Genomic DNA, 18,189 nt, shown 5'->3' with positions numbered 1-18,189 from the left:
ATGGAGTGAAGGCAGCCACTTTGCAGCAGCAGAAGATCTTCCATGGACCCAAACCCCCTGCTTGTTTATAGAAATGCTTGCACTCTGGGGAGGAAACACAGGCCTGTTCATAAATAAATGCTCAGTCATAAGAGTTAGCTCTGGATGAACTGATTCATTTAGCAGAAGTGGAACGCTTTGAAGCTAGATGGAAGAGGTCACTAATTAAATGCTAGACCAAGACAGAGTCCAATTGCATGGGGAGCTGGAATTTTCTTGAATGTTAGTAAGTGAAATAAAAGGTGGGAAAATGGCTTTTTAGAACCTTGGTACCCTGAGAAGAAATTAGTGGATTAAGAGAAGTTTCTTATCGCAGACATCATCTTGCTATTCTTTGATGATTTTCAGTTTCCCAAAGAAGAATTTTTCTTAAGCATCTATTTTAGAAATGTTTTAATGGCTTCAAATAATCTCATCTTTCTGCATAAAAATGTTTTTCTATTTAATAGTGTATATAAATATACATAGAGTATATCATAAAATATCTGGATGCTATTTTTAGTATTAGGAAATATTTTTGATGATTTTATAGTAGAATTGGGTCTTGTAAAACGAAGAATTTCTGATTTTTCTTGGCCTTCACTTACTTTTCTTAGGTAGTTTTGTAGTAGAAATATCACACTTCTTTGTTCCTACATACAATTACTTAAGATAAGCTTTATTTCTAAAGAAAAAATCAACAGGAAGAAATCTTTTAATTCAGGCAAAGGCACAGTTTAGCAGATAAACTTTACATTTTTCTTTGAATATAAAGAAATAGAGTTTTATTTCCTACCAAATGTATTTCTGTGTTAGGTGCTCAGAAAACCAATAGAAGTCTATGCAGTTTAGAAGTCAGATGTACGTATCTGGCAGTGTGTTTCCCGACCATTATTGGTCATGTTGAGGGTGGCCAGATTCCAAAGGCTTGACTCTCTGCACACATTCCCTAGGGGGATGGGTAGGTGACATGCTCCTGGCAGATGTGCATTCTTTGTTGTCATCTGTGGCGCTAGATCCCTCACCCTTGAGCTAGAACTGGACCTTAGCCTAACATGCGTCCTTGAGCCTCAGCCCCACCTTCCCCTTAGTCCTCTCATCCAGGAAGAGGCCTAGGTCTCTCTTACCATACCAGTTCCTTTGGAGAGACAAGAGAAAAGAGACAAGCAGCAGGAAGCAACGCAAAAGATGGAAGCCAGTCCCAAAAGAAACCAAGAGAGTGTGTGCTCCAGCCCATTTATGCTTATTACATGTTTTAGCCTCTTGCCTAAAACCCACACCTTAGGATATAGCCCAGCAGTGTGCCCATGACGCCTACTGGGGTGAGAAAGACTGAATGAAGGTGAGAAGTACTTAGTGTTTTTCCCTAGAGATCGGAACATGACTCTAAAACACTATGTATTTTTTCATTAGGTGCTAACTGGTCTTTCCACTGAGTATCCATCCAGTAGGCTCCTGAGTATAAAATAAGTGTAACTTCACCTTAGCAGGACCTGCTCTACAGGGTGGCTGAGTGGGAAGTAGCCTGTGCCGGCATTGGAGGGATATTGACTTATGCCTCCTGCCCCACTGTGAGTTAACAGCATTTTCTTCAAAAGATCTCTTTAAAATACCATTTATCCACAGAGGAAACTTCACTTCCTGGGAATATGGCAGCCGATCATTTCCTGTAGCCTTCCTCCCACATAGTGTGAGGGCTCAAGGAACAGGACATGGAGAAGGTGCATTTTTTGAGAAAGGTCAGAAAATGTTGGAGTTGAAGAGGATGAAGCAATACGAGCCGGCTGTCCCTTGGGGAGTGGTAGTTCAAACACATTAAAGTAGAGAGGAGCAGAAATGCCCACAGCCAGAGAGAAAAACAAATGCATGTTGTTTCACAAATTACTCAGGAGTAATTCTGTTCTTGGAGATGATGGTTCCCTTCCAAGATATCTCAGCATAAGCAGAGGCCAGACCAAGAGAATAGGTCAAAGCAAGCATGCTGATTCGCACCAAGATTCAAGTGTGTGGGCCTTTATTAAAAGTTTGTCCAATTTACAACCCCCTGACCAGAACAGTGCAGAATCTGGACTGTAGCATGGCACAGCAAGGAAGATTCATGGACCTCAAAATTCTATGTCCTGATTATTTTGGCCCTGTTTAACTCCTAGGGAATAAACTAACTATATCCAGGTGGTCCTAGTACAACAAACATTATACAGTGACAGGTACTATATTGCAACATTTCTCAGCTCCAGCTGATGATCAAGTTGTTTAAAGTATTTAAGCACAAACTACAGTAGGACTGAAAAATTGAGGTGGCTCTTTGTACCATCTTTAATTGGCTTTAACCGGCATTTGTACATCCTGCTGCCAGCGAGTGTTTTAATTTTTATCATAAGGTCAACTTTCTGAACTATCTGCTATTTTAAAAGAGAAAAGATTAAACCCAATTGGCTCCCCCAGGTACATACTGATAAGAAGAGGATTGTAGGACTGCCAATTTATTTTTATTTTGAAGAGTGGAGTTTCAATTTTAAAAAATGGAATTTAAGTGGAATTTGCCAATTTTTTTAAGTGGAAAATTGGCAGGTCTGACTTATTGGATAATTGCCTGGGAGTTAAGAGAAAAAAATTTTTTAACAAAATGAAGAGATTGTCCTAATCCACAAGGGCATCTTTCTTTGTTGTCTTCTGTGTGTTTTGAGACGTTTTCTTTAGAGAAAGATTTGATGTTGTGTCATTTTCAATGTGAAGAAGTTCCGCATTCATTTAACGTAACAAAGCCAGATCACATTGTTTGACTTGGAGGCTTCTCATTGCAGGTCGATCCGGGCCACAAATCCCTCTGAGCACACGGTGATCCTCGCAGTGGTTTCACGAGTGTAAGTGCACCTCCCATTCCCAGCTGGAAGGAGTACTGTTCATTCTGAAATATTTGTCAGAAGTAATCTGGTTTTTGAGCTGTCTAAGCAATGGGCACGTCTTGGGTCCTAGAACACCAGCCTTAGATCTTGATCTTGCTTTGGGGGTTGTGTTTGTTTCACAAGTTCCTGGAAATATTTAGGTTTTTCTCTGTATCTTATGTAATTGCCTTTACTTTAGCACATAGTCATACACCTCAGGGAGAAAGTCTACTCATTATATGCCAGAAATGAATGGAAAATTTGAGGAGGAGGTGATCTGGAGAAAACATTGTTCCAGTTTATCTTTTTTTCTTTGAAGAAAAGAGATGGGGATATGCTTGTTTTTCATTTAAGAAGAAACACATTTTTTTTTTTTCATGTTCAAGCATGAGAATAAAGGGGCACTAAATCCACAAGACAAGGGTTATGAAATTGATGCTGGGACCGTTACGTGGCTAGAGGCAGGACAGTAGAGTTTATCCAATGCTGGACGGCAGAGAAAAGGGATTGCGCTGTAGGTACAATGAAACTGTAGAATGAGTGACTGCTCTGCTGGGTTTATCGTCTGATGTGGCCAGCACTTAAAGTAAAAGAGCCAGCAGGAAGAAAAGTTGTCTGTACAAACTACAGTGGTGGGAATCTTGGCAGGTAACAAAATTTGTTGTAGTCTTTTTTTTGTTTTTGAGACGGAGTCTCACTCTGTCGCCCAGGCTGGAGTGCAGCGGGCGATCTTGGCTCACTGCAAGCTCCGCCTCCCGGGTTCACACCATTCTCCTGCCTCAGCCTCCCGAGTAGCTGGGACTACAGGTGCCCGTCACCACGCCCGGCTAATTTTTTGTGTTTTTAGTACATATGGGGTTTCACCCTGTTAGCCAGGATGGTCTCGATCTCCTGACCTCCTGATCTGCCGGCCTTGGCCTCCCAAAGTGCTGGGATTACAGGTGTGAGCCACCACGTCCAGCCTGTTGTAGTCTTTTAATGGCTGTATTTAGCTTCGGAGAGAGTAAGAACTTCATTAGGGCCCAGGACCTATTGGACTTGGCCTCATTATGACATTTGGCACAAATTCTGTGACAAAGGCCAGGAAAGTCTGGCCCAGGGGACTTGAAATGCCTCATTCCAAAGCCATGTGGATACAGCAGGAAATCATGGCTTCAAAGTCTTACCCTAACTGAAGACTCCTACTTACCTGCTACTCCTTGAGTGTCTTCCTAGGAGCTCTGTCTTCTCACTTTGTTTGATACCCACCACGGGATGTGGTCCAGAGAAAATAAAGACATTGTCCTCGCTGGTTCGTTACACCTCTCCATCCTGGTGGGAGATTAAGATTCCACAGGGAATGAATGAGGGGAACTGAGACATAAGATGAACCTCCTTCAACCCTCCTTTTCACATTTATCTTCTGGACACTCTGAGATCTGAATGAGGTTATAGAGGCTTGGACATCAATACCAGAAATGTTCAAGGCCACACAGCATTTTTCCCAAGCCTGGCTTATTACATGGGTCCAAGAAGAAAACACTCTTGTTTTTCCAACTCATAGGGCAAAAAGGTTTGCTAGTCCTTGACAAAATAATGGTTGACTATGGCTTATTTGTTATGATTGTCACCGACTTTTCCTGGTTTTATTATAAAATATTTCATATAGAGAGAGTGGTAATAAAATGAATGTGTGTGTCTATGTCACCAGCTTAAGAAATAAAACATTATTAATACCCTTGGAAGCGTTTTGTGGCCTTCTTAACAGTCAGAGAAGATAGAACTTGGAATTCTAGAAGAAAAACAAAGTGGATAAAATAGCTTTTCCCTTAGGGCAGGAATCCACTATGGGTAATGCCACAAGTCAGCACTGGGACTTCTGTTCCTGTTTGCTATCTGCGTTTCCACCCAATCCCTTTTATTCCATTTTTCTTCCCTGGTTCTTAGGGTATGTCCCCCATGTTACTTGCTGGCTGTCTCAGACCCTGTTTCTCTATTTTGGTGATAGGGAGCCCAGAGATGGCATGTCTTCATGACAAGGCAATCCACATCCCACCTTTTATTCAAACTGAAGTCCTGAGACTCAGCGGTAGGCTCACTATAGCAAACCCTTTTGTGAAATGAGTGGCAATTATCCATTTTTGTTTTCTCTCCTTCCCTTCTAACTGTGTGTTCCTGCTGATACTTCTCTCCCATTTGGCTTGGGGGTCCTGCAGCCTGGACTGCTGACTGTCTTCCTCATGTTGAGAGTTGGACCCAGCTCGGTTTTGGTGTGGGAGTCATACTTCCAGATAGTTTGGTGACAATGGTCTCAGAATGAACAGTGCACCTAACATGTCCCTTTATGGGACTGCTCCCATACATGTGACTCAACCCCAAAGGGCAGCTGAATTGGAAAGGGCCACTCATGTATACTGAGGGTGATACCTCCAGGTACGCTGCTGGAGCTTTCTCTACTGTTTTTGTTCTTTTTGCATCTGGAAGGTAGATGTGGGGTCTGTATCCTTGAAGGCAGGTGTGCCCCGTGGGCACGTGCTCGTCAGGAAGCCACTCTTGGAGCTAATGCTGTGTGGCCTCATTGCTCTCTCTCCATGTTTCAGTGTGAGGAATCCTGGTTTGTATCTGCTGAGTGACCACATTTTCTGCTTTGCTGCAGATCGGATGACCATGAAGAGGCGTCAGTCCTTCCTCTTCTCCATGCAGGCTTCAACAGGGTATGTACAAGATGTCCAGCATCTCTCTCAGGTGCGGGTACCTTGACCCCTGACTCTCCCATAACAGAAAAGCAAAGCGGCCACGGAGAACTGTTAAGGAAATGAAGCCCCAGGACTGTTGGGGAAAGGAAGAGACTGTGTTCTCATGGGAGAGTAACGAGCAACTGCCAGTCAAGCTCTTTGCCTTTTTTGCTCTCTGGGTTTTCTCCATATATCTTAGCAATAGATATACAATGACATAAAAACCCATCTTATTATATCAGATTAAAATTCTGTCGTCCCAAAGTAATCTTATTTAAATCAGTACAGTCAATTCTATTCAATGTGCGTGTGATTATATATAGATACATCCACCAAATTGGCACCCAAGACTCTGTTCATCAGAGCTGGCCAGAGTTTATATCCTAGGGACAGGCCCATGATGACTATAGCACCCTGTAAACTCCTGGTTGAAACCATTAACGTCAGCAAAGAAAAATTCTTTGAGTGACAAACTACACAAATAACACTGAGATTCCACTTGAAGATTAAGAATTTCTCCAAGGAAACTCACTAACAAACTAAATAACCAAGCTCACCCAGCATCTCAGGGTAGAAATTAGATTGGAGGCAAGGCTGTGTGCATGCAAATGGAAAGGAACTGATGGAATGGACTTAGAAGAAAGGGAAGAAAGGGAGGAGGAAAAAGATCATCAAAACATGAATGTTTAAAAGAACTATATTCCCTAATATTAAAAGAAAACAAGTCCTTATAGAGAAATTGTGGAAGACCTTACTTCATATTTTAATTTTTTAAAATAACAAATATATATATTACTCCTATGCAAAGAATAAAATATTTCCCTTAGGAGAATAATAGGATAGAAGACCATGGTTTACTTATACAGCTTTTGCTGATCATCTAAACACAAGTAATCCTATAGCATCCTGTGACCTCCTGGCTTAAACTATAAACATCATGAATAACACTGATATTCAACTTGAAGATTGAGATTGATTACTCCAAAGAGACTTACCAACAAACTAAGTAATTAGGCATACCCAATATCTCAAGATCTTTTGGTAAGAGTAATCTGAATTCCGGCCGGGCACAGTGGCTCACGCCTGTAATTCCAGCACTTTGGGAAACCAAGGCAGGCAGATCACCTGAGGTCGGGAGTTCGAGACCAGCCTTACTAACATGGAGAAACCCCATCTCCACTAAAAATACAAAATTAGCCTGGCGTGGTGGCGCATGCCGATAATCCCAACTACTCGAGAGGCTGAGGCAGGAGAATTGCTTGAACCCGGGAGGTGGAGGTTGCGGTGAGCCGAGATGGCGCCATTGTACTCCAGCCTGGGCAACAAGAGCGAAACTCCGTCTCAAAAAAAAAAAAAAAAAAAAAAAAGAGTAATCTGAATCCCAAGTAGGTGGAGTGATATATTCTTTAAAAAATAGGGTACTGCATGTGCCTTGTGAATTATGAAAATCCTCTGTGTGCTTTAAGTAATGGTACTTTGCTACTCCGGGCTTAAAAATATATATATTCCTCTTAGTTGTAGACCACAGAGAAGCAAAAACTACCTTTGTGACGCAGTTGTTTTGTGCTTTGGTATGCTTCAGTGTGGAAGTAGCAGTGCTGTAGAGAAGATTCAAGGTAGTCTAGTGGCTCACGATGTGTGATCGAAATGAATGTTTCCAGCTAGCAATATTTTTCACGCTCCTAACACTTTTCCTCTTGTCTGTTATCTCTTCTCGCAAAGGTTGGCGTTTGGTTCTGAAAGCTATTCTTAGGTGCTATATCTTAATGAGAATGCATGAGACAATGCTTCTGAGTTTTGGAATGAAAAGTTGCAAAAGAAAACTCAGCAAAGAAGCCATGTGGTTGAGACAGATTTTCTTTACTCATTTTCTAAGAAATAGCTCTAAAATTATTCACAGACTTCATAGAACTTCTGTGTAATATTGACCCCCCGACTTTACCCCATTCCAATGTTGTCCTTTTCAAGTTTGAGTTGGGACCTCATGGAGTGTGAGGACGTAGATTTTACTCATTACCTGGGGGATGATTGGAGAATGGCGATGACACACGGTGAGTTTTATCGATTAGGGACCCATGTACATGCTGTTGAGTGTCCTTTCGGAATTCTACCTTTAGTTCAGTGATGCTACCTCAAACTGGTTTAGAATTGCTGCCATTTGAAGCGATGGCGTCTTGTCTGGAAGGCTGAGGTTGCACATCTGCTCACAGTTAGGAGAAATAACTGGCACTCTTTGGGTGCAAATGCTATTGAGAACATTTAACCAAAGTTCCATTGTTTCCTTCTTACACATTTTATAACCTGTCCATGGTGCTCTGGAAGGCTTCACTTCCCACTATCCAGACATGTTACTGTGTTTTGCAGTCAGCCTCAGTGAATAAGCCTTTGGCGAAGGGGCATTAACAACAGTAGCTGTCAGAGACCACCTGGTGTTCTTCAGTGCTGACCCTGATAGAAGCCACTTGCTGGTTAGGTCAGGGTGCCCCCAGTAGCTCGGGCTCATTCCAGGAGAAGCACACTGCACCTCCAACAGCTCTCCTGGCGTTACTGTGGCACACCATCGGCTGAGACTGATCTTCAAGTGGTGGTTCTCCTTTTTTGGGCAAAATCCTGTCTTTTGCAACTCTCTTCCCAAGCACCTTTTCAAATATGCCAATTATCCTTGCCTTCCGTGAGGCTGTTTCCCATCGCCAAGCTGTTTTGATTGTATTAGATCATCTGCTTTAACTCACCCCTGGGTTGCTAGCTAATTGGCTGGTGTTTCAGTCTGCGGTCCCTGAGTGGGGATCTAGCCCACAACAACTCCCCTTGAAGGCTCTGGAGCTGTGTGTAAGCAGTCAACTATATAGATGCTCAGTCCACGCTGAGCCTTTTAGAAACCAGCATCTTAGCAAAGGACGGTTGCAGCTGTTTTTATATCAACTTTATGTGCCTCTTTTTCTATTTGCAAAAATGTTTGTTCAGTTTAACAAGTGTTTATGGAGTTCTGCCTCTGTGCAATGTGCTAGGCATGCCGGGGGCACAACTGTAGGGACACAGTTCTCTGTGGAGAGGCCATCTGTGGAGTAGGAAGTGGGGAGCTGCGATTTATTGTCAGGCCCAGTTCCCAGTGATTTACTTAATCCTCCTGTACATATGAGGGATTTGATATTTTCTCCATTTTTGCAGAGGAGGAAACAGGCTCAAAACAACTAAACTTGCCAGAGCTCACACTCATGACAAAGTCCAGAAGCAAATGCATGTTGTTTAACTCCAAACTCTATATTGGGTCCACTGAAGTTAGGTTTCCCAAGCTAGTGCTCCACAGAACACTACTGTACCAAAAGCTATTAATAGATGGTCCGTGATGAAAGACTTCTATGGTCAAATAAGTTTAGGGAATCCGTGAAAACTCAGTTGCCCCTCCTCCCACACCTGAGGATTCACAGAGCACTTTTGCAACATTGCACATTAGCATTTTAAATGCTCTGAGACGTCCTGTAGTAAACAAACCTGCTAACTTTGTGTATCCCAACATTTTCTTTCCATTTTTTGCTAAAACTAATCCGTGTTTGTTATAGAGAATACAGATAAGCTAAAAATTAAAATTGTTTATGCCACCAGCCTTTCAGATTTATTTCTAGGCAGAAATAGAAATGACTGTGTATTATTTACAAAACAGTGTCATGATATACATACATATCTTTCTATGTTATCCCAGCATTTTCAAACGTGTGTTATCATGTTTTTTTCATGTTTTTACAAAACATCAGCTAACAACCCCCTGAGTTCTGTTATAGGCTGATATATAGCTTTTATCCATCTAAAAGCTCAAATGGAATCTAACCATGTTTAACTTTGCTCTGTAAATCAAAGAGAAAGTGTTTCTCTTCTGTGTATGTTTATGGCTTCCTCTCTTTCCTTAGCCCTTCCCAGTTTCCACGTAAGAATAGTGGAGGACCAGAGGCCCAGGGAAAGCCAGAGAGAAGCCAACCACTCCAGATATGTGGAGCCATCCACTTCAGTGTGTATGTGGGGTGTGTGTGTGAGAGAGAGAGCTGGGGTGGGGGGAGAGGGAGAGAGAGATGAGAGAGAGAAAGGAAGGAGTGAGGAGAGGGATTGATTTTTTTCTCTGGCCAACTTGGGTGAAGGAAATCTAAGAAACACATCTTTCAGCAGGATCTAGTATTCTCCTTCTCCACCTATATAGCTACCTGAGAAGCAAAAGAATGTGACTGGTAGTTTGGAATACTTTGGACTTCTGCTTATCTTTCTACTTAGTAGTTTGCCAGCCATATGCTTAGAAAGGCTTGCATGATGTGTTTTTTTTTAATCAATTAAAATGCAAAACATTTCCCCTTTCCTAAGTTGAATTGTCCTTAAATCTCTTCCCTTACTATTTTTTACTTGCTTTTTTTTTCTGATTTCATTATTTCTCATTAAGTATTGATGTGATCATGTCAGAGAAGTGCTCAGTTTCCTATATACCCTACACTGAATCATGTAGCATATATGAGAAATGTAAACCAAATTACTTTGGGATTAAGTGAAAAAGGGCCTACTCCTCTTTCAACGTGGGATTTGAGCAGCTCATGCCTAGCATAAATGGGTGCTTCGTGGTTCTTTGATGAAGGACAATGTATGCTGCATTTTCTTCTGCATTATTATTTGCTTATCTATCTGTTCATTCATTCACTACGTTTGTTTATAAATACATGAAAGCTTTTTTTTTCAATTGAGATGAAACTAAAATTAGCCATTTTAAAGTGAACAATTCAGTGGCATTTAGCACATACACAATGTTGTACAATCGCCACCTCTGTCTAGAGACCCTGTTGCAAAACAAACAAAAAAAGCCATTTTCATCATCCCCAAATGTGTTCCCATTAAGCAGTCACTCCTATTCCTCCTCCCCACAGCCCTGGCAACCACCAATCTGCATTTTGACTCAATCAATTGACCTATTCTCTATATTTCATATATACAGAATCATAACATATATGAATTTTTTTGTCTGGATTCTTTCACTTAATACTTTTTTCAGGTTCATACATGTTGTCACATGTATCAGTATTTTATTCCTATTTTATGGTCAAGTAATAATCCATTGTATGTATACACCACAATTTGTTTATCTGTTCAAATGTTGAACATTTGGGCTGTTTCTGCCTTTTGGCTATGGTGAATAATGCTGCTCTGAACACACATGTACAAGTATTTATTTGAGTACTTGTTTTCAGTTCTTTTGAGTATATACCTAGAAGTGGAATTGCTGGATCATATGAGAATTCTGTGTTTAACTTTTCCCCCGTATTAGGCACTCAGAAAATTAGGAAGGAAGTAAAGAGTAGGCTCTCCCTTCCAAAGAGATCATTGATAATGTGCTGCACACTGAACATGCTGAGTGTTGGGTTTTAGATGATTTTATTAGTGCAATATGAAGCAAAATGTTTCAGTAATTTACATGGCTGGGCAGCCATTCAGTGCCCTAGAGTGTTCATAATGTAGTTTATTCTACCTTTGTTATGAAGGAAGTGAAGTGTACAGTATTACTTGGTCTGTTGTTTCTCATACATTTAAACAAGCACTTTGAACACCTTGACAACTGTTTCATCTCATCTTACTTACTAATTGTCTTATATAACGGAGTTACCTGGGGGTAGGAACAACTGTTAAGTTACTCTGTTTGGCTCTCAAAGAAGTAACTATATATGTCTTATGTATTGTCTTTGCTTTCTTTTCAGAGATTTATGGAGAATAGCAGCATAATTGCTTGCTATAATGAACTGATTCAAATAGAACATGGGGAAGTTCGCTCCCAGTTCAAATTACGGTATGTAGCAAAGTGAGACAGTAACATAAGGTTAGCAATTCTTTAGAAAATCTTATCTATCAACAGGCTGATGTTCACGGGTTCATAGCTGAATCCCAGGGATTTTGAAGCTTTTAAACAGGCAATGAATGGCAGCTGGCCAACAGCAGTATCTAAGCCAGAAGGCCTGTTATATAAAGAAATAAATTGGAAGCATTTCTTCTTTTGACAGTATTTTCCACTATTTACAGAATTTTAAAATTGTAACCTGGGAAAATGTTTAATTTTTGCACAATTAGATCGAGATTGGGAATAGCCTTGAGGATTATTTTCTACATCCTACTTTCAATATTTATAAATTTTTACTTGGATTGTTACGCATAGGGGTAAACTAATGGTGATATTTATCATGCTAACCCTAATAATTGCTAAGTAACCACAATAGCAATTTTATTAAGTCTGTTTGTGGCCTCAATATGCATGAAGTAGCTTTAAGAAACCAGTTTTAAGTCTCTTTACAAGCATGTAGTGTTTTAAGATCTGGCTTGTCACTGGTGCTCAATTCCAGGGATGGGATTCTCTGGGTGTCTGGCTGCTGGCCAGAATGCTGGGCTGGGGGATGTTCTGCTCCTGGACCCTCTTAGGAATATCAGGGTCCTAGCTCCTGCCTGGTTTTGCTCAGGCTCCACTCTGGCAGGCTTTTTGGACCCTGATGTTTTCCTCCCTTCTCAGTCAGGGACCAGGGAAAAGAGGAGGCTCTTCTCCACCCATGGGCCACTGTGGGGCCCAGTCCCCAGGAAATTCAGGCTGTGGGATGCCAGAAAAGTCTGTAGCATGGCCTCTCTCTCTGGCTGACTGAGAAGTCATGGATAGTTTGAGGCTCAACACAAAATAAGTAGGAGAGCATCCTATTATAGTGATTATATGCCTTATCTTGATTACTTATTGTCATTCAAAGATGACAAAACCCTTTTCAAACTTAATTATCCTCTGTCCCAGGGAGGCAAAATGAGTTGACATAAACCTAGAGAAGCAGGTTCCCCTGGGGTGCACCCTGATCAGGGAAGTCACTTTTTGGTGGGTAGAGTGGTCTAAGAAATAAAGTGTGGGATAAACGGTCACTTCCTTAGATAGAAAAGTATTAAAAAAAGAATCTCAAACCAGTGGGAAATCAGATATTTTGGGAATTCAGGTATTTTTTAACAGCCCTTGATAAGAAATATTGACAAAGACTTTTTGAAAGTATAAGTAAGCTAGATCCCTTGGTTTATTTTTATGTGTATGTTAGCTTCAGAGAACTTCATAGAATTTTTCTAGAAACCCACGTTGCCTTTACTTCCATAATTTATGCCTTTTAATAATGTAGATTAATTGTTTTTATTTCTGGGGGTCTCTACTGTTTTTCATTGAAGGTTAAAAGACTCGGCACTTTTATTTTAGATGTTTACACAATAAATATAATTAGAAAGAGGGGGGTTTTATTGTGGTTTAATTCTTCAGCTGTGTATTACCCACAATAAAAAATGAACAGCTCAACACCTCATTGCTTTGATAGGCAATTCCATTATTTGATTTTAAATAAGTTTCTGTTTTTTTAGGCAACATTACATGTGATGGCATATGTGAGTTGCCAGGAGATGCCCTAATACAGATTCTGCAGTGCACATGGGGGCACTGGAGGGCTGTCCCAGGAATGTTAGGGGCACCTTGTCCACGATGAACAGGGCAAAAGCAGGCCTGGAAATTTGAAATAAATATCCCCAGCCAACAAGAGCATAGAGAAAAGCCTTCAGGTTATTGTACTGATGAAATCTGTTTAGAGCCAGGGCACCAAAGACTTTTTAAGATCTTATCAGATTCAGAACTTTGTAAATTTCTAAGTACCTACCATTATGTAAGTACTATACTTCTGACCCCTCACTTATTAGAACTGGTTGGGGGCATTGGACCCATTGTTGAGGTCATAATGAAAAGGCTCAAGTTCTTAATACAAATCAGTGTGAAACTGGTGAATGGACCTGACCCAGGAAGATAGTGGCCCCAGGAAAGAAGGTTTACCTGGCACATGGATTATCTTGCCTTCTTCACAAGCTTCAGCTGTTGCTTTTTGGTGGGTTCTGCCTCAACCTTATTCAAGTTATCACCCTTTTGGGTGTGTGTGTGAACATGTGCATGATTTTATGTGCATATTCCCAGGTATACTATATCTAGCCCCAGCAGATGGAGGCAGTGACCCATGCCATGGCCCCTCCCCAGCTCCTTAGGGCACTTAGGGACGTCTAGCACATATACCTGCACCCCAAGGCAGGCAAGCAACTCTATCATTTGTTGCAGACTGGGAAAATGAGGCTCTTTATTATACAATGCTAGAATAATTATAGTCTAATTATATAATACTTTCCCCTACAATTCCGCCCCCAGCTGCAGCTAAATATGTAGCATTACTGTCATTCTGCAAGGACAGTCTGTACTGCAGGATGATGACGAATGTTGAAGGTAGACACCTCTGTCCGGGTCCTGTGTCTAGTGAACATATTTACTTAACCAAGAAAAAAAAAAGGATCACCTGGTGTGATCAAACAGAAGATATAGTCTAATTTTAAGATTCTATTATATAAAATAACTTTTAAAGATATAAGAACTAAATCACATATCTGTATGCCTTTGATTAATTACTCTGTTGAATAGAATAATTTGTGAAATGGAGAGTGTCTAGGATAATCTAAATTAAATGATGACTATCTCTTCTGATGTTCTTACACCTCTTTATCATGAAAAGATCGATTTTATCTAAAATACAGATAATTATTTAGATACTTAGCAGGAGTTTGGGCTGATCGATACATACTAATGCAGTACCAGCTATTGTTTGATTCATTAGTCAGTCTAGAAGTTACATCCAAGTCATGTTTATTTCACTCCAAATCTTAAGACAGTAGCAATCCTCAGTTTTAGAAAGAATCAACATTTTTGATGGACAAAGCTCTGTATTCTGTGGAACACCACATCTCTCAGTATTAACAGACATTTATAGAGCACTCTATTCTCATACGGGCTCTGCGTGATAGCTATTGTGTTACAGGGGTGGAAACTGAGCTGTGAAGGCTTAAAATGACCAGTTGCTATTGCTTTATTGCCCAGTAATGAGTGCTAACAAGTAGCTAAGTCATGATCCTCTTACCTCTTCCACTCCCTGCTCCCAACTCATCCCAGACTCCTACTGGGATGTGGACTTGTGTTCAGAATCTTTTCCCTACAAGCCACCACCTTGCCCAGTCCTACCCTTGTTCCAGGCAGCCTCAGAGTGTGTGTGTGTGTGTGTGTGTGTGTGTGTGTGTGTGTGTGTGTGTTGGTGGAGTCTAGATAGAGCACTTTTGGAAGAGACACAGGAGATAATGTAACCCAACACCTGGACTGACAGAGGAAAACACTGAGAACCTTCACAGCTACTCAGCATATTGGTGACTGTGGTGGAGTAGAATCCAGGCATCCTGCTTTTTCAGTCTGGTGCACTTTCCACTCAGCATAGCACTACGTTATTTATAGACTTTATACCTGGACCTCTGTAATATTTACCTTTTCTCTCTGGACCTTCGAGGGCTCTTTAGAAGGTGCGGGGAAAATGGTGACGTTACCTATACTTCATGGGTTTCGACACCTAGGTTACTTTTCCCTTGTGTTTCCTTTTTCTAGTTTTCCAACTTTTTAATCTGAAGAATAAAACATAAGGATACCTGAGACAAAAGAATTGTATGGTTCCCATGAACAGATATTAATAAAGCTAAGGTTCTTCTGCCAGAAGAGTATGAATAATTAATACAAGCAATTAAGTTCTAAAACTCTAGAAACATGACTCAAATTGATTATCTCATTTTGCTGCAGGTTTATTTAAATAGAACCATCAACCAAAGAGGTTGAGAGCCTGAATAAACATTGCAGTCTGGTCGTGTTTGTCGTGGGGGGCAGGGGTGGGAAATAGTGTGTTCTTTCTACCAATATCCTTTCATTTCAACTGTTGATAAGCATTTACTTTATCTTATGGGGCTTTATACTTATTGAAAATTTCATGCTTTGTGGATAATCATAAAATGAATGTTTAAGAAATTTTGGAGATTGGATCTAAGATCATGTATAAAGGCAACCTCTTGAATTGATGAAAATGATAATAGTCTGAAGTACCTGTTTATATATTTAGTTGAAACCTGTTTACATAGTTAGAGAAAATACTTCAGCAAGAGAGGAATTTGTCATTTGATAAAATGTGTTAATTAAAGCTTAATTATCCAGCTCTCAAAGTTAACAAATTAGTCCACATAGAGTGTGTTTCTCCACAAGTGACTTCTGAAAGACAGCTATTGCCCAGGAAATCCCTACGGTGCTTTGTCAAGTTTTGGACCAGGTGCCTGGAAAACACTGTTGATAAGACTAGCTCTTGCTTGTCTCTTATGAGGCAGTGCAGTGACAAATTTGGTAGCAGTTTTAAAGCCCCCTTTAATTCTTTTTTCTTATTTTAAATTATCGTGTTTACAAGTGGTGGTACTAAGACAGTATACAGTTCAAATTGGGTAGACTGGAGCAATTTAACTAAGAAAATATACTACTGCACCTGTAAGCCTTTCAGTTGAGTTAGGTTGATATTCTCCTCTGCTCTGCTAACCCGTATCATGATTACTTGTTTTACTTACCTTCTCACACTGATATCTTCATTTCTGCAACTATAAGATTGGCGTCCTGCAGTTGGCTAAAATACTGCACTCTGTACGCATGCCTCACTATTATTGAATACTGTTCTTGGTTTGACATTTCAGGTGTACTTACGAGAAAAGATAGGCTATGATTCTTTTTTTTAACCAAAGCCTTTTGAAAGCCTTAGAGATCAAAAAAGTATTGCTCTGTGATCTGAAACATAACAACAGGTATCATGTGTTGGATGCTCATATTGTCCCAAGCACTTCGAGAAATGCCTCACATAAACTATCTGTTTTGATCTTTACAAAAACCTGTGAAATACATATTATTATCCTCATTTTATGGATGAGGAAACTGAGGGCCATTGAAGACAAAAAGTTGCCTCAGGTCGCATAACTGGAAAAATACAGAGCCAGATTTCACCCGGTTCTTTCTGCCTTCTTCCTTCTAAACAGATCAAAATAGGATGACAAAGTTAGAATGCCTTTATGAGTGGAAAAAATAACATTTTTCAGAGTTTTTCTTTTAAAGAAAAAACATCAATCCAGTAAATCAACAGTTTTTTTTTTTCTTTTTGCAATGTGTAAGAAAGCTTTTTGTTGGGATTCTTTAAACAGTCAGTATAAATAACAGCTCTAGCTACATGCTTGCTGTGTTGGACAGTAAATAGCTTACTGTATTTGGAGTTGCTCTAGATTAGGAAATTGGTTAAAACTGTAACAGAGAAAATGAGAGTCTGATTCCAAATATTGTTTATGCATTTAGTTTGAAAGATGACTTTTTTTTCCCTCAAAGCATATTGTTAACCCTCTTAGTCTGTTAGGATTGCAATAATGAAATATAGTCATACTTCATTTAATGATGGGGGTATGTTTTGAGAAATGTGTCGTTGGACAATTTTATCATTGTGCAAACATTGTAGAGTGTACTTACACAAACCTAGATGGTATAGCTTACTACACACCTAGGCTACATGGTCTAGCCTGTTGCTCCTAGGTTACAAACCTGTGGAGCATGTTACTGTACTGAATACTGTAGACAATTTTAACACAATGGTTAAAGCACTTTGGGAGGCCAAGACGGGCGGATCACGAGGTCAGGAGATCGAGACCATCCTGGCTAACATGGTGAAACCCCGTCTCTACTAAAAATACAAAAAAAAAACTAGCCGGGCAACCTGGCGGGCGCCTGTAGTCCTAGCTCCTCGGGAGGCTGAGGCAGGAGAATGGCGTGAACCCGGGAGGCGGAGCTTGCAGTGAGCTGAGATCCGGCCACTGCACTCCAGCCTGGGCGACAGAGCGAGACTCCGTCTCAAAAAAAAAAAAAAAAAAAAAAAGAAAGGCACAGTAAAAATGCAGTATTGAAAGATTTAAAATGGTGCACTTGTATAAGGCACTTAGCATGAATGGAGCTTGCAGGACTGGGAGTTTGCTCTGGGTGAGCTGGGGAGTGAAAGGAGAGGGAACGTGAAGGCCCAGGGCATTATGTATATATGACTGTAGACTTTATCAGCTTTGTACTCTTAGGCTACACAAAATTCATTAAAACATTTTCCTTTCTTCAATAGTAAATTTGCCTTAGCTTACTGTTGCTTTTTAACTTTATAAACCTTTATATTTTTAAACTTTTTCACTCTTAATACCATTTAGCTTAAAACACATATTTCACAGCTGTACAAAAAATTTGTTTCTTTATAACATTATTCTGTCAGCTTTTTTCTATTTTTAAATCTTTTTTTTTTTAACCTTTTAAACTTTTTTGTTAAAAATAAGACAACTTTGGCCAGTGCCTGCACAGGGTCAGGATCATCAGTATCACTGACTTCCCCCTCCACATCTTGTCTCACTGGAAGGTCTTCAGGGGCAATAACACACATGGAGCTGTCACCTTCTATGATAACAATGCCATCTTCTGTGATACCTCCTGAAGGACCTGCCTGAGGCTGCTTTACAATTAACTTTTCTTAGTAGTAGAAGGAGTATTTTATCTAAAACAATGATGAATAGTATAGTAAGTACATAAACCAGTATCCTAGTCATCTCTTATCAAACATTAGGTACTGTACATCATTACTGTATTGCTATATGTTTAT

At 40.2% G+C, this 18,189-nt stretch overlaps 1 protein-coding gene across 11 annotated transcripts in view; it reads left to right on the top strand.

The window, feature by feature from the left end:
* The window catches only part of PDE8B (phosphodiesterase 8B), a 245,375-nt gene that overhangs the window by 144,728 nt on the left and 82,458 nt on the right, over positions 1-18,189 (top strand). For all 11 annotated transcript variants that reach the window (XM_030927072.1, XM_030927071.1, XM_030927073.1 and 8 more), the window contains 3 exons: positions 2,823-2,882; positions 5,539-5,596; positions 11,341-11,429. In XM_030927072.1, coding sequence (XP_030782932.1) covers positions 2,823-2,882; positions 5,539-5,596; positions 11,341-11,429 — 207 coding nt within the window. The remainder of the gene's footprint in view (positions 1-2,822; positions 2,883-5,538; positions 5,597-11,340; positions 11,430-18,189) is intronic.

The sequence above is a fragment of the Rhinopithecus roxellana genome, chromosome 3 (genome assembly GCF_007565055.1).
Source record: "Rhinopithecus roxellana isolate Shanxi Qingling chromosome 3, ASM756505v1, whole genome shotgun sequence".
NCBI lineage: Eukaryota > Metazoa > Chordata > Mammalia > Primates > Cercopithecidae > Rhinopithecus > Rhinopithecus roxellana.
This window is presented reverse-complemented; position numbering and strand designations above follow the sequence as displayed.